Source organism: Heliangelus exortis, chromosome 8 (assembly GCF_036169615.1).
Source record: "Heliangelus exortis chromosome 8, bHelExo1.hap1, whole genome shotgun sequence".
Classification (NCBI taxonomy): domain Eukaryota; kingdom Metazoa; phylum Chordata; class Aves; order Apodiformes; family Trochilidae; genus Heliangelus; species Heliangelus exortis.
Genome location: NC_092429.1, coordinates 30,034,721 through 30,056,270, shown reverse-complemented (window position 1 = coordinate 30,056,270; position 21,550 = coordinate 30,034,721). Strand labels below are relative to the sequence as shown.

Sequence of the window (21,550 nt, the reverse complement as noted above, 5' to 3'; positions counted from 1 at the left end):
TTTTGGTCTCGTTAATCAGGGCTGCCGAAAAGGCTGACAGGGTAAGCGGCTGTAGCCCCCAGCAGTAGTCAAGATGGAGTGACAGGCTCCATTTAAGATGTCACAGCTTATAATAAAGTGTAAAACTATACTTAAAATAAACGAGATAGAAACAATAAACTCGGCTCTGGGCTCGAACTTTCTGGGAGAGGGGCAGGGAGATGCCAAGAGGCACCTGTGGAGGGTGGGCATGGGGCTGCTGGAGAGGATGGGCCCCCCAAACCCTACCAGGCAGCTGGGAGTGAGGAGGGCTGACCTCCTGCACCCTCTAAGGGACCAAAATTCTCAGCAAACCTGTAGTAACAACTCATCTGCACGTGGGACATCTCTGGACCTTCCAGAGGTGGATGTGGAGGAGGATGAGGAGCCATAACTGGGAGCTGACAGGGACCGTGGGGACACTGAGGCCCCAGTGGGCATGATGATCAGGGGAAGAGCCCACCAAAAGGTTGAGGTTTGCTTCCAGCAGCTCAGCAGAGAGGAAGAGATGTACCCACTGTGGGTATCACCTTCCAGGAGCTTGGACAAACCAGTCACAGAATCACAGAATCATTTGGGTTGGAAAGGAGCTCTGAGAGCATCAAGTCCAACCCTTGAACCACCCCGTGGTTCCCAGCCCATGGCACTCAGTGCCACATTCAGTCTCTTCTTAAAAACCTCCAGGGATGGAGAATCCACCCCTCCCTGGGCAGCCCATCCCAATGCCTGAGCACCCTCTCTGGAAAGAATTTTTTCCTAGTCCCAGTCCAAATCATGCTTTCCTGCTGGGCACCCAGGGAGCATCCCTGGCTGGTCACATTCCCAGGATGTACCTTCCCCTCCATTCCTAGGCTGGGGTGGGATGGAGAGAGGGCTGAGTCTTCAGCATCTCCAGCCTGGGCTTGGCCACATGCCCCAGGACCAGGAGCCACAGCAGATGCTGAAGCCCTTCCCTCTCAGAATGAAGATCAGGATCAGGCCCATGCAGGGAAGGGCCTCAAGCCCCAAAATCCCAAATTGCTCCCCAAACCACCCCTCCACACCCCAAAAATTCCCGACAGCAGCTCTCCATGCTGAGACAAACCAGTCACTCTCTCTCCTGCTAAGCAGTTAAATTAGAGAGTATTCAATTAATAACAGCTGAATATTCTGTCACATTTAGGAAGATGTATGGTAAGACAAGCGAGTTGTGATGTCTGTGACAGAAATGATAAAAGTTCTCCCAACACAGCCTGGCAGATACTTGGCTGGAGGAACCGCTTGCTCTCATGGACTCCAACGTCAGCACAGACACCGGGCCCAGCACTGCCTTCAAAGGAGAGACACTCCAAATTGCACAGGGAAACCTTTGCCAAAATCATTTGCAGGCAGCTCCCTCCTACCCTCCTTCTGGGATCCATCTGATCCCAGGGACAAGACACAGGAGAAGACCTTGCCCAGGAGAGCTCTGAGACCGTGCCCGCCAGCCACCACACGGCAAGCAGCACCCAGCAGAACCCCCCACGTCACTTCAAATGCCATCCTGTGACAGTCCCCATCCCACACACACCTCAGGCTGCCTCTCTTTATCCTCCTGCATAAAGGACAGAGATTAGAAACCAAGAAACCCATCCCGGGGGGGACCAGGACAGCGCTGGTGTGACACCACCACCACCACCATGGGCCAAGCATCCTCCCTCCAGCAAGGTGCTCCCCACCTGGTTCATGGATGTGGTGTGGCCAGGGGACACACGGCAGTGGTACCCATGAGGCCACCTCCTCTTCTTCACAGGGGGGTTTGTTTTTCACTGGTGTTGTTTGTGAACACAGTTTTGTTGCTAAGGAACTACCTTGGTATTGCTCGGAGAGCAAAGACAAAGCAACCGTCAAAATAACACCGTATTTTGACAGTAACCAGATCCTAACCATAAATGATCCATTTTCCCTGCTCTCCTGCACGCTCATTAAGCTGCTCTGAACACCACACTCCTGGAGAGAACCCACAGCCCACATCTACACACACGTGGCACGTGCGGGCCACCAGGGACCAGTGTCCTGTGTGCTGGGGGCTCCCTTGCATCCGTTCATCCCCCAGGCAAAAGCTGAAGGAATCAGACCTGGGAAGAGAAGAGGGCTCCCCAGAGAGGCCCCACAACTCCCTTCTAGGCAGGAAGGTAGCACATGGTCTTTTAAGCAAGAGATACATGAGGAGCAACTGGCAGAAGGTAAGACTTCTCCTGCCCATGTCCATGGCCCTGGTTTGGGGAAAAATGTAATTATCTGTTGGCTTAGGATTTGTTGGGTGGGGAGATGCTGTTTGTTGTGGGAGGGGGGAGAAAAAGTGGATTAAAAAAAATAAAACCCATTCTCTGCTCAGTTTCCAAAGCACTCCGTGCCTCCTGCTGCTGTCAGGATGGGGTAATCCTGCTGCAGAGGAAAGATCACCCTGACAGAGGTGTGTGCCCAAGCCAAGTCCCCAGGATGCTGCAAACCAGATTCATCTCTGAGGGCACGAGGACATCTCCACCAAACACCTCTGGCACCAGTTGCTGGTTCCACTGCAACTGGGAGGACCTGGATGGGCCCCAGAAAAGATGTGAAAAACAATTCACCTGCCCCTCTGAAAAAAAGGGGGGGAAAGGCACCTCCAGGGCAGGAGGTGGGAGGCAGGACAGCAAACACGTCCTGGCCATCCTTGGCCACAACCCACCCACAGCAATCACTGACTCAAGAGCTGCCTGAGAGCACAGCCCCACTGCCAGAGAGGGACAGAATCACAGAACAGAATCATGGAATAATTTGGGTTGGGAGGGACCACCAAAGGCCATGCTGTCTTGCAGCAGGCAGGGACATCCTCACCAGGTCACTGCTCAGAGCCCAGATGGGTTTTACAGCAACGCCTGCAGGGAGGGACCCAGGAGGCTTGAGAGGGCAGCACCCTGCCTTGGGTGCTCTTCAGGGCAAATAAGGAAAAAAACTGAAGGCATGGGAAGCAATCCCACAGCATCTGGGTTGTTTGACTCTCTCCCTGGCCAGCTGGAGCATGGCTCTGGCTGATCCCTCACTCAATCTCCTGCGTGTACCCAAACCCCCAGCCCAGCACTGACCATCTCCCAGGGAGCAGCAGTTTGCCATCTGAGCTGTCCCTGCCAAACCCCAGGCTCCACCCCACAGTAGGAGAAAAAGGGAAGGCTGAGAAGAGCTCTGTCGAAACCCAACAACCCCACAACCACACTTCAACCACGGCAGAACAAAGCCCTTGGAAATCTCTTCTCCCCTTGGGTCCCCCAGACCCACATGAAAGCAGAATTTTTCTGGACTTGTTACACAAGCTGCTCGGAGCCTCCTAGCAGAAGACGAGCTGCAAAGCAGACATCAAAGGGCCTCCAACTTTTAAATAAATGGAGAGCTAAGGCAGCGTGGTCCATGGGAGACCTTGGCTGCCTGGGGTTGGACACTGGGGGTTCCAGGGTGAGGAAAGGCAGGGCAAGTTGGGTGGATTGTATTTGTATGGCACATTGCCAGAAGGCACGGGCAGTAATGGGGGGCTTGGTCCTTGTGGGGTCACAGCAAAGCCTTCCCAGGCTTCCATCCAAAAGAAGAAGCAACTCTGGGGGCTGTGTAGGCTGGGGTGGGCAAGCAGTGGGACACTGGTGGTCAAGGTTGTAAAAGAGGACGGGACAGGAGACACTGAGTCATGCCAGGCAGTGGCAGCCACCATCACAGCTTGGCCAAGCACCAGCTGCAGCTGTCTTATGCCTCAGTTTCCCCAGAGTTGAATGCACCTGTTGCATCTGGAGCTTCTGAGACTGTACTTTCCAAACAGGTCCTTCACCCTAAACTGCAACCTCCTAGAGGAGGCCTTGGGTCTGCTTGGGCTGAGTCCCAGCCTGCACCTGTAGCTCCTGATGGACGAGAAACCAACGCTTTGCTGCTTATGGGAGAGAAAGATGTTTTTGCTGTCCCCTCCAGAAAAGGGGCAGTAGCCCCAAACCACCAGCACCCCAAGACCATCTGTCTCCACCCCAGGCCCAGAAAGCAGCAGATTCTCCTGGCTTTTAGTAAGATGTTCGGGGCACTCCTTTCACTGGGAACACCTGGGAAAGATGAAGCCATCCTGCCAGCTCCTCTGGCCCTCACCTGTCCTCCCCTCTGGGGTTTATAGGCCCTTTCCACACAGCCAGTACATGTTCTGCAGAACAACCACCCCTTGCTCCTTGCTGCTGAGCACAGGGATGCTCCCAAAACAGCAAGGCATGAGCAGAGATCCTGTGGTCCTTCCATGGGCAGCAATCCTACAGGAGTGCTGCCAGGAGGCATTTCCACTGTACCCTGGAAAAGGACACGGGCACGGAAATCCACACGGGATGCTCCAACACTCAGGAAGATCAGTGCACACAAACCTCACATGAGGGATGCCAGCTCTGCTCCTGAACCCAGTCGGGTCCAGCTCCCAGTATCCCCACTGCTATCCCAGCCTTGGCTCCAGGGCTGTGGGGGCAAGGAGAAGGGGTGAGCCGCGTTCCTCTCTGCTCCCAGGGAGGAGAAGAGAGATGAAAGGAAGGATGAGGTTGGGATGGCCGAGCACGGGATGTGAGGGGAAGGTGTCAATTAAAGCAATGAGGCCCTCCACATCCCTGTGCCTGACAGCAGAGCTGAGCAGAGCTGACAGCTGGAGCACTGGCTGCCTTCCCCGGATCCCTACCGGAGCGCGCTCCCCGCCGAGCACCCCCGGCTCCAGACCGGCAAGGCCAGGACACGGGGACACCGTGTGGGGTGGTGTCCCTCCCCCTTTCCCCAGAGCCCCTCCTGATAATGGGAATTATCAGGATTAGGGGATCCAGCAGCCTGGAGGAGGATGGCAGCGACCGGGTTGCGGCTGGGTGGGAAGGCAGAGGAGATGGTGATGAAATAACCACTGAAATAACTAATGAGTGCTGCCGGGTCTCAGCTCCCAGGCTGTTGGCACCAGCTGGGTGCTGGGACACTGGGAAGGTGCCAAGCCAGCAGCCACTGGCTGGCAAGCCACCTCCTGGGCAGCCAGGCTATGTATTTGCTCTCCCTCGGGAACTGCATCCCGGGAGGAGCCCCTGTTCACCCCCTGCCTGCCCTCCCCGCAGGCTCAATCCGATTAGTGCTGATACACATCTCCTCCCGGGCTCCCAAACACTGCTCTTCCCAGCTGAAGGATTCGCAGGGACAAGGCAAACTTGTCCTGATTGCGGCGTTAATGGCCGTGTGGCCCGTGTCATCCCCGAGATGGCCCGAGGGGGAGAGGAGCTGATGGGTCTCCGAAGTCATCAGGACTACCCCACCTCATCTTGCTCCCCTTATTAAAACCATTCATCCTGGGAGCTAAATGAATATGTTTCATCTTCAAATGCTGAGACACAACAGCAAGCAGGCAGAGATCTAATAGAACAATCCCCATCTAATCACGCCGATTTTTCTCTCCCCATCCTGCCTGCTGATTGCTCGCACGGCCGGGAGACAGAGCCAGGGCTGCGGGCAAGGGGTGAGGAAGGGGCATGGGATGCTCCTGGCTTTCTGCCCCTGCCCCTCCTTCCCCTGCCTCCACACCGAGGTCTTCCTCCCTCTGCAGCTTCGGAAGAAGCCCCAGGACTTTTAAAACCAATAAACCTGACAGATACTGAGCCTAGCAAGTCTAAGGGAAGCAGGGCATGGGAATATCACACATTGTACAGCATCCATGACTCGTTTTGGTGCTCCTGCCCACCCCAGGTTTACCCCTTCCCTTAGACACAGGGCAGATGTTGCCCTTTTTTTTGTTTGCTAAACCATCTTTTCACATGTGATGCTGGGGTAAACCTAACAATTCTGTGCCTCTTGCTTCTCAAGGGTCTCCAGCAAGGGACCCGAGCCTGGAGACAGGGTGAGGGAGGACAGGATGGGTGGGTGTGTTGAGAAGGGCTGGGGAAGGTGGATAATCCACTGCATCCTTCAAAAGGCTGCTGGAGACACTGGTGATTCCCCTTCCTAGCCAGGGCTTGCACAGCAAATCCCCACTCCATCTAATTATTAACAATAATAACTGGTGGCTGGCTCGCTGGATGCCATCTGGAGCCCCACCACACGTGCCCACCGTCCCGGGGAGGGCTGGGAAGGGGGTGACCCTGTGGGGTGAGGGCAGGGGTTGGGGTCAGCTGGGCAGTGGGTACCAGCTCAGGATCACCCCGAGGACCCGGCGAGCCCACCCAGGCTGCTGTGCTTGTGTTTGCTGCTGTGGCAGGCTTCATAAGGCTCCGCTCTTTGACTGGCGTTGAGTTTATGTGAAAGTAATTAACAGTAATTAATCCTTAATTACAGTAATTAGCCAAGTCGCAGTAAATTAAACCACATCTGGAGCAGATGAGGGTTTCCGAACGGGAGGCTAGTGGAGGCGACAATCAGAAAGATGCTGAATTCATCTGACAGCATCTGATTAAGGCTACCTGTTGCAAGCAGCTCATTTGCATCATGTTTTTGTTTGCACTTGGCAGTAACCCTTTCAGCCAGGTTCCCTGACCCCACCTCTGCTCCCCCTGCCCTCCTCCATCTCCCCATCTGCCCCCCCAAGAGCTCCGAGGAGCTGCGAGGAGGAGGCAGCAGCTCCAACCCAAGAGCCAAGGTTCTCCAGACCATCCCCAGCCTATCCCAGGCTGGTGGGGATGAGCCAGCACAGGGCCATGGATTTGCCAGGCTCCCTCTCATCCTCTGGATGGTATATGTATGAAAAAAAGGGGTGGTATATGTATAAAAAAAAACTAAATAAAAAACCACCCACAGCACCAGCAGGCACCAGGCAGGGGATGACTGAGCAGGATGGAGTGCTGGAGGCAGCCAGCTTCACTCCTTGGCTACCCCACATCCCGCCTCCTAACAGCTACAATAATAATAATAATAATAATAATAATAAAAGATCTGGACTCCAAAGGGGAGCACATTAGCAGAAAGGGGCAGGTTATGATTAATACCATTCAGCATTTACTCAGCGCTGTGCAACCTCAGAGGTCTTTGCTGATGTTTAGCCACACTCACAGGGAGGGGGAAATCCTTCCCTTTCTCCCTACAATGGAGAAACCACAAGACTGAGAGGTGAAACAGGGTAGGAGAGGCTCAGCCCTGGCTTGTCAGGTTTGACTGCTGGAAGAGGGAGCTCAGGGAGCAAACTGCACCACCCTGACTCCGTTTCATGGCTTCATTCCAGGGGGCCAGGCTGCACAGTTGGCTTTGAGCTATTAGAAAAGTACTGAGAAAGATTTACACAGATACCTGAGGCTCAAACTGCCCCACTCATCAGCACCCCAAGCCCTGGGACAAGGAATTTCCATGGAGATGCCAGGGGGATTTCGAGAGCAGAACTGCAACCATGACGGTCCAAAAGCAACAGCCCCGTTTCAGTAGGTATTGTGAAAGCTTCAGGGATTAATTGCATGCAATTAATGAACATGAAGGTCCTGTGCATCTTGCCTTATCATCATACAGTAAGAGGGGACCAGTTTGGTGTCTGCAAGTGCCCACCAAGGTGGGAATGGATTTTGCAACTTAAAGGAGTGAGGAGAGGTCCTGATTCACACCCCGAAAATGAATTTGCATTGTCCTTTTCAGTGCAATTTTGCCTTCAATCAATAGTTTTCTAAATAGATATTCCATCAGCTTTGTACTTGAGATCCTTCACAGCTATGGCATTTACAGCAAATCACATTATCTTGCTGCAGCCAGATTTTTAGCTTAAGAAAAAAAAATGAAATTCATATGAATAAAAGATTCTCTCACAAATGCCTTTGAGAAACACACCCCCCCCTCCTGAATCCACAATGCCAACATTCTGCTTTGCACAAAAACAACATAAATTGGAAAGCTGTAACCAAATAGGCAAAGCCTGCTCCAAGTCAGGCAAAACAAGTGCAGGACACCACTCTGCTACAGAAGCAGCAATGACCTCAGATGGTTTAATGGTGGAGAAAGAAGAGCCTGGTTGTGCTGCCTTCTCTTCCACAGGTCTCAACCAACATATACCTCCGTAGGTGCTAAAGATTTGGCCTTTAAACCTGCAAAATACTGAGAGGCTCAGCTTGGGTGAATAACCAAGTTTTCAGTGCAGGGGCACTCAGTGCTCTGGTAAGACAGACATCCCAAACCCAGGCAAGTGTTTCATTTCAGCTCCTGTTATCTTTCCTCCCATCCTATTTGGCTCACTTGGCATCTCTGCACACACAAGGAAGCCCTTTCTCCACGCGTTGAGAGGCTCAAGAGAAATAACTCCCAAGACAACAACTCCCAGCTGTCCCACCCTGGCTTGGGATGTGGTGAGATCCCTCTGCTCAGAAGTGATGTCACCTCTTCTGCTCCCCTGTCTCACTGCTCCTCTTAAAGCTGCCAAAGACTCTCAGGAATATGAGGACTCAGTGCCTCCTACAAGATGGATCAGGAATGTTGCCACTGGGTCCAACCAAACCCAAAAGCTCCCTAGACCTCCAGTGTTGCTCAGCCCATCCTGCTTGCTACTGGTACCTCTCCAACTTCCAAGCCTCCATCCCTCACGGCTTTTACTGATGTGGCTGAGAACACACATCCCTGCTCTTTGCTCCAAAATTACTGAGAAACCACCAAGGGAAACCTCCCTTGTGGGGTGACTGTTAACTACATCAAAAGCCAAGCCTCTGCTGCTCTCAGAGCCCAGCCAGCACCTTGGGACTTGTTGCTGCAGAGGTCCTTCAGAAAGCAACCCAGTGGTCGCTACATTTTCCAGTAGTTTTGCACCAAGTCATGTGAAAAAAATACAACTGCAGAAAAGCAAACGATGCAGTGACAGGGGGAGACACATCCTGCTCCTCCTCTCCAGGAACCAGTCCCAGCAACAGGGCCAGCTGGACTTCCCCAGCCACCAAACATCATCAGGTCGGGGCCAAATGTGAACGTGGAAGTTCTGATAAGAAAAAAGTGTGTGTGCGGGAGGCAGTTCCCAAATAAAACCAAGCTGTCAAGAACCCAGCACGCACTCATGTTTTATGGACGTGTGTGCTCCCCTTTTCAGGCCGAAGACTCGGGTCCCTTCCTCATCTGCACAGTTCGAATTAATTATACACTTTAATTTCATGAATTATTAATTTGATTCTGACTCGGCAGCTTACGATTATCCAGCGCTACAGACTATGCAATTCCAGCTTCATTAAAACATCACCAGCTGCCTGAGAGACAGACATTAAATAGCAGAGAGTAATAATAAAATTAAGCTCCCTGTGCATAGCAACAGAGTCTTTCCCAGCCGCACGCGGCGAGGGCCCAACTGGTAAATAGGGCCCTTCCAGGATCTTTATTCCCTCTCCGTGGCTGATCCCATCCCACTCCCTGGCTGGGAGGATGCTGCTCCCAGGACACAGAGCAGCAGAGGACCAGAGGTCTGCAAGAGCGTCCCTGGGGTAGGGGGCACAGCCAGAAGATGAGGAGAGCCCTGTCCGCTCTCTCAAAGCCCTGCTGGGTACCTGCAGCCAGGATGGGGAAGGCTCCAGGGCTAACATCACCTCCAAAATAAATAAAGCTGGAGAGCTGCCTCCCAGCACCTCCCTGGCAAAACAATTTATAGTGGGAAAATGTCGGAATTTAGACATTCCATTTAGCTGCTTCAGAAATCTAAGGACCCCAAACCTTGTGGGATTTGAGAAATCGATGGAATTAATTAAGGGAGATGTCCAGCAGTCTCCGCTAAGTAATCAGCAGGTACAGTAGACCTGAAATTCTATAAAGAAAAATGGGAAGGGATGACATTGAAGGAGGCAGTGGGGATTAAAAAATGAGCATCCGAGTGGTAAAGGCGCACACCCATTGATCGCTGCATTACGGATTAAGGCTTCAACGAGCAGCCAGAAGATTCTGTAGCAGAAAATGGTTACAGAGGATGAGCATGAGCAGAGTGGATATATATAACCTCTGACAGCCAGGAACAACCGAGGAGGAGGACAGCTCTGCAGAGAACCCCAGAGCAGGAAAGTTTTGGGGAGGGGGAGGAAAGGGAAGTGGGGGAAGCTTGGAGGGAGCCATTTTGTGGAAGGGAGGAAGGAGAGGTGTCCCCTGCCCACCTTGGGGACAGGGAGGTGGCACCCAGAGCCAGCATCAGACGGGGGGGACGTGGAGGTGGATGGCAAGGTGGGGAGGGGGCACTTGTGAGCTGGCACTTGATCAGCAAAGGGTTAATGCTTGGCTATAAGGCAGAGCCCAAGCAACCACATGGGTGGAGATGAGACCCGCTTGTGCTGCTTGTGCTGCCTCTCACAGGGCTCTCTGACCACCCTTCACCCTTCTCTGCCCTGCCCCAGGCTCTGGGGGACACCACTGCCTTTAAATCCTCTGCTCCTCAGCGGTCCCATGCTTTGGTTTCCCACTCATCCTGCCTCCCGTGGGATGACTTCATCCCAGCTCAGGAAGCCACCATCGCCACCTGGCCCACGGGTACACGGCAGCAGCTTCCCAAGGGTGCTCTGCTCACCCCTAAAAGCCAGGATGGAGCCTCGTGGCACGGGCAGTTCTGTGTTCAGGTCACCACCGAGTGCCATGCACCCTAGGAAAGCAAAACTGCAGCACGAGCCTGTCTTCAGAGCCTCTGAGCATGCACAGGAGGGAGTTACAGCAAGATCACCCAGGAGGTGCCATCCTGAAGCCCCCCACCCAGCACCCACGAGTGCCAACACCATTTGGGACCAACCCCAGGCAGAGATCCCCCCCAAGCATCACCCAGAGCACTGCGTGGCACCTGGTTCAGACAAGACTTCAGCAAGGGGGTGAACAACTCATTTCTCTGAGCTTACAGCAAATCCTGGCTGTGAACCTTAGAGCTGCATCTACTGCTGGGCACAAAGAGAGGTGGAAACCCTTGGGAAGCAGCATCCCACCCGGCCATCCCAGCTGCCCCAGAGGGATGAGGAGAAGGCAGCAAAATTGGATTGGGATTGCTGGAATGTTTCAATGAGAAATCTCAAAAAAAACCCCAACAAAAATACAACCCAAGCCCCCAGAGCCACATCATTGTTTTCTTTCAAGGCAAGAAAAGAAAAAAAAAAATAAAATAAAGACAAGAAGCCTTTCCACAGATATCCACCTCCTCTCCCCCAAACCTATTTGGGGCAGATGGCATCTCCCCAGGGCTGGAGGCTACCAGGGACCTCAGCAGCTTCCTTCAACACCAAAGGCTGCTGCAAAGTCAGGATGAGGCCTGGGCACCCAGTGGCTTCACTTCAGGAGGTGATTCCAAGCCAGCAAAGCCCATTTCCAGCAGAGGGTTCTCTGCAGCTCTGAGGGTGCCTGGCAGGGTCCAGCAGCCCCTGTGCCTCAACCCTGCTGCTCCCACCACCACCACTGCCCCCCCACAGAAGTGTCTCCATCTTTCATCTCTTTAAAAATATAATTCAAAAGTCTGGTGGGAACCAAAAAAGCATGTCTGGTGGTCACGGGCAGTCTGAGCCAAACCCAGGGAGAAGATCCTGTCTGGGGAAGGGTCTGCAAAAACATCTTCCGTGGGGCATCTGGGTCCCCCCTGATGTGTGGTTCTGGGAGACAGAGCAGGACACCAAGTGAACCTTGTCCCCTTCATCATCCAGGAAGACACAGCGTCACCTTCTCCAGTGCTGCTGAGGGACACAAAAACCCCAGGCTCTGTGTCAGGCAAGCCACAGGAACCAGGGGACAGGACGGGCAGTTGCCTGTTCAAGCTGAGGAGAGATGCTCCTGCACGCAGAATGCTGAGCACCGTGTCCCCAGACCCAGCATGACAAGACACCAGCATAAAGAGGCCATAACCTCAGGAGAAAGAGGGGTCTAGCAGACACAGCAGCAAAACCACAGATCATCTTCCCTCCCCAGCAAGGTTTCCTCTGGCTCCAGGCTGGACTTTGCAAGCTCTCTCTGCCCCCACATCTCTGCACATCCATCCCTGGACCAACACGCCCCAGGTCCCCTCAAGCCATCTCCAGCCTGTCCCCACACGGGAGCTGCTGATCCCACAGCCCGACACCAACTCCATAACCCCACGGGTGCCCGTTGACACGCGGGGAGGTGTCTGGTTTACAGCCCACGTGTCGAGGAGCCCCGAGCAAAGGCTGCAGCAGATGCAGAGCATTCAGAGGATTCATCCCCCCGGCTGCCTTTCCATGGGAGGCAGGGAGCAGCCCCGGCCCCAGCCGCCCTTTGGCATCCAGCGCCGGGAGCTCCCGGGGCGGCCACTTTCCCTGCCACAAACATCCTCCCTGGGAGCAGGACGCCTTCTCCCACGGGGCAAACATTCAGCGGGACAACTGGAAACGTTCAACTTGATTATAATGCTTTAAGAAAAGGTCACGGTGAAATTTTTCAGCGCTTTACCTTGAGCTCTGTTTGTTCTCGGCCGGGATGAGATGGGAAGAGTCAGCTCGCCCTGGCTCCTGGCATCCGCCCGGCTCTGATTGCATTTCACGGGCCGGCAGCAGGGCTGCTGAGCTGCAGCCAACCCCCCACAGCCCTGGGGACCAGGAGATGTCACCGGGGACGTGATGGCAGGGGGCACGTGCTGGACCCCCGCACCGCAGCCGGGACACGGCCGGACCGCGGTGTCACCCCAGGAGTGACCAACCCCGAGGAGATCGCGCCCTGTGCCTGCACCTCTGCTGTTAGAATGGGCCAAATACACCCTAAAAAAGCATGGAAAAGCAGCCAGCAGTTCCTAGACAGCATCTCCCTGGGAGTCAGTGATGTTTCCAGCACGAATGCCATTCAGCTTCACCTTGTTGAGCCTCACAGGGCGCTGTGGCCAAAACCACACTGCAGAAGTAGCTCAGTGCAGGACTGGAGCATCACTCCAGCACTGCTCAGACAGTGCATGACCCTCAGCCTTTCCCCTGCTCCTGGAGCAGAAGAGTGCAGCAGGAGCAGCCAGCACTGGGGGGCTGGTATGGCTTCTGCCAGCTCTAGGAGCAGGATCAGGACTCAGCCCTTGCTGAGCAGCAAGAAGCTCAGGAGCCTCCTGGCTCCCCCAGTGCCATCGTTTTGAGCACAAGGAACTAAAGAACGAGGGTGTTCAGACTCTGAGAGGGGCTGCACCACAACAAGATTGCTTTAGAACTTATTAACAAACCACCTTACCCTACCAGCTGAGGTGCACAAGGACAACCCCAGGAGGTCCATAACTGGGGCAGCAGGCAGCCAGTGCTCCCCAAAAGACAAGGGCACAGGAGAGGAGCAGCCAAGCAGCCCTCCTCCTCTGCACATTGGAGAGGGAGCAGCTCTGACCTGCAGCAAAGGGTTTTTTGCTCTGGGTTGGGCAAGAGGAAAACCAAGGTCAGTTTTGTTTGTGGCCAACTGAAGGATGCTCTGCCCCCAGCAATATCCTTGGCTGCAATAATTAAATCTGTCGTCCTACAATTTGCTGCTAGGGGAGGTCTCAAAAGGTCTCCAAGCAGAGCCAGGACATGAGCCCTCGTGGAGATGGAGCCATCTACCCCTGCTGGAGTCGGGGCTGCCAGATCCAGGTGGGTGAAAGGAGGAGAAGTCACCAGGAACAGCCTTCAGCTGGGACAGCTCCCCAGAAAAGGGCAGGCAGAAGGATTTGGGGGAAGATTTTAAATAACCAGTTCCATCTGCAAAGGGCTCAGCATCCTTCCCCAGAGGCGGCTGCACCAGCCAGCCTGAAAAGTCCTCCCCAAAGGAGGAATGGAGCAAAACCCTACTGCAGCACCAACAATTGCTTCCTGACCCCTTGACGATGCAAATGGAGCACGGAATTGGTGGGACACTCCTCCAGGAGCCAGGATGCAGCTGCTGGGTCCCCTCGGCAGCATCCTGCCACCGAAAGCCAACCTCAGCAAAGGCAGCACCTGCTTCAAAGCCAGGGAGGGCAGACCCAAAGTCTCCTCTTGTCACTGGGGCTGTGGCAGAGCCAGGAGGCAGCCAGCCCCTCGTCCCCACAGCCTTTGCTCTGGTTTTTGCAGAGCATGCAGACACACCTGCCCGCAGAGCTGGGGATGCTGTATTCCCACCACCCCGGCAGCACCGCTCACAACAACTCCCAGCTGCTGCCAAAAGGTATTTTTAGCTGCATTATTTATTTGAACACCTGCCTGAGACTTCAAGGCAGAGTACGGAGCCTGAGCAGCAGAGAGAGGAAGGGAGGAAGGGAGGGAGGAGCAGCACTTGGGAGAGCTGGACCATTTCCACTGGAAGATTCGAGAGCAGAGACATTGGTGTGGTGGAGCATGAGTCAGGCAATGCCAAGGGAGAGAATGGCACAGTTGGGATCAGATACCTGCACCCCAAAGCACCAGGAGCACAGTTGGGATCCCATACCTGCACTACAAAGTACCAGGAGCATAGTTGGGATCACATACTTGCACCCCAAAGCTCCAGGAGGACAGTTGGGATCCCATACCTGCACCCCAAACAGCACCAGGAGCACAGTTGGGATCCCATACCTGCACTACAAAGTACCAGGAGCATAGTTGGGATCCCATACCTGCACCCCAAAGCACCAGGAGCACAGTTGGGATCCCATACCTGCACTACAAAGTACCAGGAGCATAGTTGGGATCACATACTTGCACCCCAAAGCTCCAGGAGCACAGTTGGGATCCCATACCTGCACCCCAAACAGCACCAGGAGCACAGTTGGGATCCCATACCCGCACCCCTAAGCACCAGGAGCACAATTGGGATCAGATACCTGCACCCCAAACAGCACCAGGTTCACCCAGCTGCTGTGAACAGCTGAGTCCCAGTACAGACCGGGAAGATGCTGGAGCCACCCTCATGGAGAGGCTGCCTTCAGGGAAATTGGGCTCCTTAGCTATGCAACTGCAGGTGATTTCAAGATATTCTGGCAAAACGTGGTGTCTGCAGCTGGAACACACCAGGTTTCACTGCCATAGATCATCTTCTCCACAAAACCCCATTTTGGAATCACATAATCCAACTCCACCCCCAAACCAGCCCGTTCCCCTCTTTCAGAGAGCCAGCCCCAGCAAAGAAAAGGATGAAGAGAGCAGAAAGCAAGGGAAGGGATGTTGGACACTGTGAGGAAGGACTGACAGACTTCTCCTCCCAAAGATGGACATGCCCAGATGCACCTGAGGGGTTGGGAGGGGACGGGGTAACTGAGGGACACAAGGAAAGTGGCACAACCCCCCTGCCTGATTTTTGCACGCTTTGCTTGCCACCTCATTTGAACAAAACCTGCCACCTCCCTCCCCTTCTGCTAAAATAATCCTCTCTTCTCTCTGAAATCAGCCAGGAAAAGGAGAAAAAAAAAAAAAAAGAAAAAAAAAAAAGAAAAAAGAAAGAAAGAAAAGAGCATCTAAAAATAAAGGCCAGGGCAGAGTATGTGCCTCTTGGTTGGGCTCCTGTGCTCACAGATCTGCTTATTTTGGCCTATCTCTCCCCAGTGATAAGGCAGCTAACAGCCCGTTATCAGCCAGTCGGTGAAAATGTGCTCCAGCCTGATTAGGGCTCAGTCTTTGCCAAGGTTATAAACAGCCGTTATCGTGCTCCCAAACAGAATAATCCGGACAGTATCAGCTCAGAAACATATGGGCCACACAGCGCCGATAGCCGCTGACGGACACTTCATTTTAATTGTAACGAGTGCTTAGCAGCAGCCTCCAGACAACAGACACAACTGCCCAATTGGCACCGGGCTCCCATCTCCTCCTCCATCCCTCTTCCCTCCTGCTCCCTCCCGGTTTTCTCCTCTCCCCTCATCCCTGCGATGCCAGGAGAGCCCAGCCCCGGGGAGGGGGCTGCTCCCGCAGCATCCTCTTCATCTCTGCTGATGGGGAAGGGGCACCGGGTAACGGTGCCGCCAGCGTGGCCCTGTCACACCCGCTGTGCCACCGGCAGGAGGGCGGACATGGCCCCTGCAACGGTGGGGAGACACCTGTGCCCACCCCCCGGCAAGGGATGGGGGCAGAGCAAGGCATCCCCCCCTCCCCTCCATGCAGCATCCCAGCAGCTCCTCACTGCCTCCCCCCGTGCCAGCTCGGCAGCAGGGAGGGTGAGGGAGGAGGGGCAGCAAACACTCATTTCACATTCTCCCAGTGTCCCTTCTGTGTCATGCTTCCCCCCCTTCCCTTCCCTTTTCCCCCTCCCTCCTCCCAAAAGGGGTGGTTTAGCTCAGAGAGTCTTAAACACATTTGCATTCCCAAGACGAGCTCAGGAATAAATTCATCTCAGTGCAGGGGTCTTTTGGTTGGTTTTTTTTTTTTTTTGCTTTTTGCTTCTCTCCCCATCCTCCTCCTTTTTCCTCCTTTCTCTCCGAACCCAAAACGAATTCAGTGAGAGCCCCTTGCAATTTCAGCACTGTAGTGCTGCTCTGGGTAGGATTACAAGGGATCCAAGGGCTTTCCCTTTTTTCTGACTCACAGCATGCAGCACTGCTGCTTGGTTTTCTTATTAACAATACACAGGGATAATGCCCTTAGCCCCATTAGCCGTGCTAACCTTCTTCCCACTTTCTTCTTCAGCCAGCCCCAGCTCCCAGAAACCAGACTTGAGCCCAACCCCTCCCTGCAGGGGAAAAGCAGGAGAAAAAAAGAGGAACCTCAAAAAAAAAAAAACAAAAAACCAACAGCTCAACATCAACATGGGGAGGGCAAGATAAAAAATCTTAGGAAGACCCAGGACTGAGCTTCAGGTCGTGGATGCTTTCTCAGATAATCTGTATTCCTATCTCGATGCCAGCAGAGCTGTGATCAGAATATCCAAGGTCTCATAAAAGATTCAGGGCTTATTGACTTCCTTGCCTTCACTGCTGGTTTGTGGTGCTCCTACCTGCTCCCACTCAGCCTCCAAAGGACCTGTCAACATTTGCAAGTTGCCATCACAGATGCCAAAGTTGAAGACATCTTCTTCTCTGGCCGGGCTGGACCAGCAGAGTGGTGGAGGAAGGCTCTCCTCCCCACCTGGAAGATCTATTCCCAGCCCCCAGCCCTGGTGAGAGATGCTTCAGACACCCTCTGCCCCTGTGGACATCTCCCCCCACCAAGGAACAAACCCCTCTATGATGTCCCCACGGCCCTTCTGGCAGCTCAGGTGGGTGGCAGTGCTGCAGATTTATTTTAATTCGAGTCACACCTGTGGGTAAAATCATTGCCACGCTGAAAAAACCCCAAAACTTACAGCAGGCATCCCCCAGGAGGAGGTTTCCCCCTGGGCTGCAGGCAGGATGAGCTCCAGGAGGGTTGGTTGTATCCCTCAGCACTGCAGCCTCTTTTTGCTGCATAAGCAGCACCGAGCAAATGTGCCGAGCAGAGATTCCAGCCCTGGGAATTTATGATCAGTGTTACACAGCCACAGCCCTAAGGAGAAGGCAGGGGATGGGGGCAGGCACCCAGCCTTTTGCAATCCCACCATCACTCCCTGGTTTTAGGCACAAAATGCCAGGTGAATGGTGAATGTGGTATAAATTGTGCAGTTTGCATACTGGAGATCTTCCTACAGGAGTCACGCAGATGTCTGTGAACACCACGTCCAACCAGCTAACATACAACCACCAGATCCACTCAGACACCCTATTAATTGTATTTCTGCATCACCTAAAACTCAGACACCCTATTAATTATATTTCTGCATCAGCTAAAACTCAGGCACCCTATTAATTGTATTTCTGCATCACCTAAAAGCCTCACGCATGCACCAAGACTCCATACTAGAAGGCACTCCACAACAGAAGCAATAAATCCCTATAAAAATAAAGCCCTAGATCAGAACACAGAGATTTAAATACACATGGAGGCTGAAACACACACATGTCACTGTTTGTTTACTTACCATATGCACACACCCTCATCCAGCACCTGTGAATACACCCCCACAAGGCATCCCCAGACATGCACACGTGTGTATATATATATAGATATAGATATATATCTGCACATAGCTATAGACTATTTATACATACACAAACTATACCAACGCTCTACGCACCCTGCTTGGTGACAGCTCAGATTTTCAGTAATATCATAATATTATTTTTTAGATCAGTTAAGGTATAAAATGTGCGCTCTCTCGGTCTTTAATATTAATAAGTCTTGTAACTAGCAGTTTCTCGTAGCTCCGAATTCTTGAGCACAACTAGAAAGGGCACTTATCCTGAAAAATCTAATAAATTTACAGTTTTATATACTTCCTTCAATTGTAAAAGTCTTGTTCAATAAACTTTAAAATGCCACTATAGAGCAATAACACAGACAGTATAAACCCAGCCCTGGGAAAGCTGTGCAACCAGAAATTGTTCCCCTTTCTGCTACAGCAATAAAGTTTTATATGTTTGAACTGACTGTAAAAAGGTTTGAATGTTGGCAACTGGGGAATAATCTGTCTTCTTTATAGTTATTATCATATTTCCCACAAGACCCTTTGGTCTGTGTCAATCCTTCTCGTATATGACACCTTTGTACTGTCAGCGAAAGCAAGAATACTTAACTTTTTGCGTGCGTGCGTGGCTGTGACTGGAGGCCCTTTGCTCTGCTTTGCTTCAGATTACAGCACTCGGGAATAAATTACCTGTGACGTGGTCTGATGGAAGCCCTCTATGAAATCGAGCTGACTTGAAGCACAAAGCTCAAAAAAAAAAAACCCACCCCAAAACAAAACAGGGATTCCTGGACCAGTTCTCAAGGTGGCGAGCAGCCAGGGTAAGAGGTGATGCTGCTGAGAGGAGATGCTGATGTCCCCACAGCTCCCCAGACACAGGGGCTGCGTCTCTGGGGCAAACAGCATCCTGAAATGGTGAGCATTTGCCACTTCTTCCCTAAGAAAAGCATTTTGCATCAAGGTTGGGTCCTGCTGTCTCTCTGCCACTGTCTGACAGCGACGGCAGATCCAGCAGCTGCATCCCCAGGTTCAGAGGCTGGAGCCAGAGCACCCGGTTGCCTCCTGGACAGAAATGTTTTGTTGAGTCTTTGCTGAATCCCAAAGACCCAGATCCCAAAGAAGCAGCAGGCAAATAAAAGGAAATTCCTCCAAGTCATAAATTTCACTAATGGATGATGCTTTAATCGGTTGCAATTTTTTTAGTAGGTAGGAGCTCACAAACCAAGACGAGGATGAATTTTGTCACGACACCCATGGCAAACCTGGACCTTGGCATCATCCGTGCAGGGATAATCTCTGGAGGAGGCACTGCAAGGGATGCAAGGAGAGAGGGGAGCCTTCAGCAACCCAACACTGCACAATCCCTGACCGTGGGCCATCTTTCAGATGGCAAAGATGAGGCTCAATCAAAGATTGAGATGTCAGAAGAAGCGATGTTAAAGCACGTTTAGAAAATGAAAAATGAGGAGTCACCAGTCCCAGCTAATACCTGTGCCTAGGAGTTCTTCAGGGACTCAGAAATAAAATGATTGCATATTTTCATTAGCAGCTCAATCTCTCATTACACTAGAGGACACAAAGTGTCATACCCTATTTTTAAAAAATGGAGTGAGATAAGCCACAGATTCACCGACTTGTGAATCTCACTTCAGTACTGGCTAAGATGATAAATAGATAGGATAAAGCCTGGAGATGGACAGGATACCTCTGAGATGAACAAGCAGTGCCCCTAAGGAAGAAGAAAAAGCAAAAGCACCTCATGGATCTGCCACAGCTGCTGTGCACCCAGCAACAGAAGGCACAAAGTGCAGTCGGTGTGGCTTGGAGTCCCCCTAAGTTTCACCCGTTGACAAATTTAACTCTTCTCCCAGCAAAAGCAAGGACTAAAGGTTGGTTAAGAGGTGGGAGAGAGTAGAAATACATAGCTTTTTGAAGAAGGCCACGAGTGAAGGAGGTTTGCCCGTTGCTGCTGAATGCATTTATGGCCAGGAGATGAGCACGAGCAGCAGCAGGTTTGAGAACATGAGCAACAGCCTCGCCGAGACCGAGAGCCTCCTCCAAGGATGTGTGAACAAAGCTTCATGAGCTGGAGCTAAGGCTGTGGGTAGAAGTCAGTGAGGGTAAAAATGCACAAGGAAGTAATTGAATTACTCACACGCAGTGACCACGACAAACTTTGTGTGGCCAGGCTGGAGGCTCAGCCAAGCATGAAGGGAAGGGGCAGTGAGAGCTGCCAGGGCTGCACGGTGCCCCACGTCCTGCCTGCCCCTAGCCCTGGGGCTTCTCACCCCCTGCAAGACCACTGTCCTTGCAAGAAAGATGGAAAATAAGTGTTTACCAGGGCCTACAGTGCCAGGAGAAGGTGTAATGGTTTGGAACTAAAAAAGCGTAGATTTAAGGACAGAATGGTTTGTGAGGAGGGTGCTGAGACACTGGAAGAGCTTCTCCAGGGAAGTTGTGGGCACCCCACCCTTAGAAATGGTCAAGGTCAGGTTTGATGGGGCTTTGAGCAGACTGATCTCGTGAAAGGTTGTCCCTGCCCATGGCCAAATCATCTTTGAAGGTTCCTTCTCCATCCCAAACCAAACTGTGATTCTGTGGCCCTGCAGACAGGAGATAAGGACACCCATGGGGCTTCCTCACCATGGGGAGCTGTGGGGAGGCTCTGTAAGGAGGAGGAATGGAAAAAAGTACCAAATGCTCCTTAGACTTCAAAATACAATTTGATAGTTAAGTGGATGACTGGAAAAAACCCATCAGTCTGTATCAGAAGGAAAAAGAGGTTCAAGCCACAAGCACTTGCCCTCCCCAAGCATAACCAGACCCCAACTGCCACGGCTTCTCCCCACACAACCCATCCCTTCAGACGTGACATTTCAAACACAAACTGAGCACCATAACCACAGAGTTTCAGCTCTGGACCTCAGCTTGGGCCTCTCACAACCAGCCATGACTGAAGGCAAAGCCCCTCAGCCTCCCAGCATCTCTATCACTGACAAGAAACAAGAAAGGTCTTGTTGAGGGCAACAACTTCTTCTCCTGCCCTCATCTGAGCCTGTGCTCTTCACCTTGCTGGTTGACTTCCCAAAACCTCTGCACCCACCCTCAGCAGGACCCCAAACAGAGAGACACCTTGATTCCCAACTCCATCCTTCTGCCAAGGAGTGATGATCTCTGAAGTTGGACACAACTCCATCCCTTTGCTCAGGAGTGATGATCTCCTGGTGCCCACCATGAAGTTGGGCACAGCTCCATCCCTTTGCTCAGGAGTGATGATCTCCTGGTGCCCACCATGAAGTTGGGCACAACTCCATCCCTTTGGTCAGGAGTGATGATCTCTTGGTGGCCACCATGAAGTTGGGCAGGTCCACCCTGGGCTTTGGGCAAGCCCCCCAAAGCACTGCCGTGCAGGAGGAGGATCTGGAGGGACTCGGGCAGCACTGCCCTGGCTCTGAGGGGACAACCCAGCTCTTCCCCATCACCTCAGCACCCCAGTCCTGAGCCTGCCAGATCTCGGGGGCCCCAGGTGAGGGAGGCAGATGTTCCCCATCCCTCCTGTGGGGTGGAGAGGGTTAAGTCTGGGCTGCAAGGAGCATCTCTGTTGCAAGAGTCCATTACCTCCCGCCACATTACCTCATTCATTTCTTACATGCGGATGGTTTATTCTCCCATGAGCACCCTCGCTGGCAGACATGGCTAGTGTAAAGTCCCCTCCCTCCCCTGG

At 52.8% G+C, this 21,550-nt stretch overlaps 1 protein-coding gene across 3 annotated transcripts in view; it reads right to left on the bottom strand.

The window, feature by feature from the left end:
• Positions 1-21,550, bottom strand: part of PBX1 (PBX homeobox 1) — a 124,554-nt gene that overhangs the window by 37,003 nt on the left and 66,001 nt on the right. Inside the window, exon 1 of one of the 3 annotated variants that reach the window (XM_071751388.1) lies at positions 14,681-14,965. The exons of the other annotated variants lie outside the window; for them this stretch is intronic. Within the exon in view, the coding sequence (XP_071607489.1) occupies positions 14,681-14,768 (88 nt within the window). The 5' untranslated portion in view covers positions 14,769-14,965. Of the gene's footprint in view, positions 1-14,680; positions 14,966-21,550 lie in introns of those variants that run through there. 3 annotated transcript variants of the gene reach the window in all.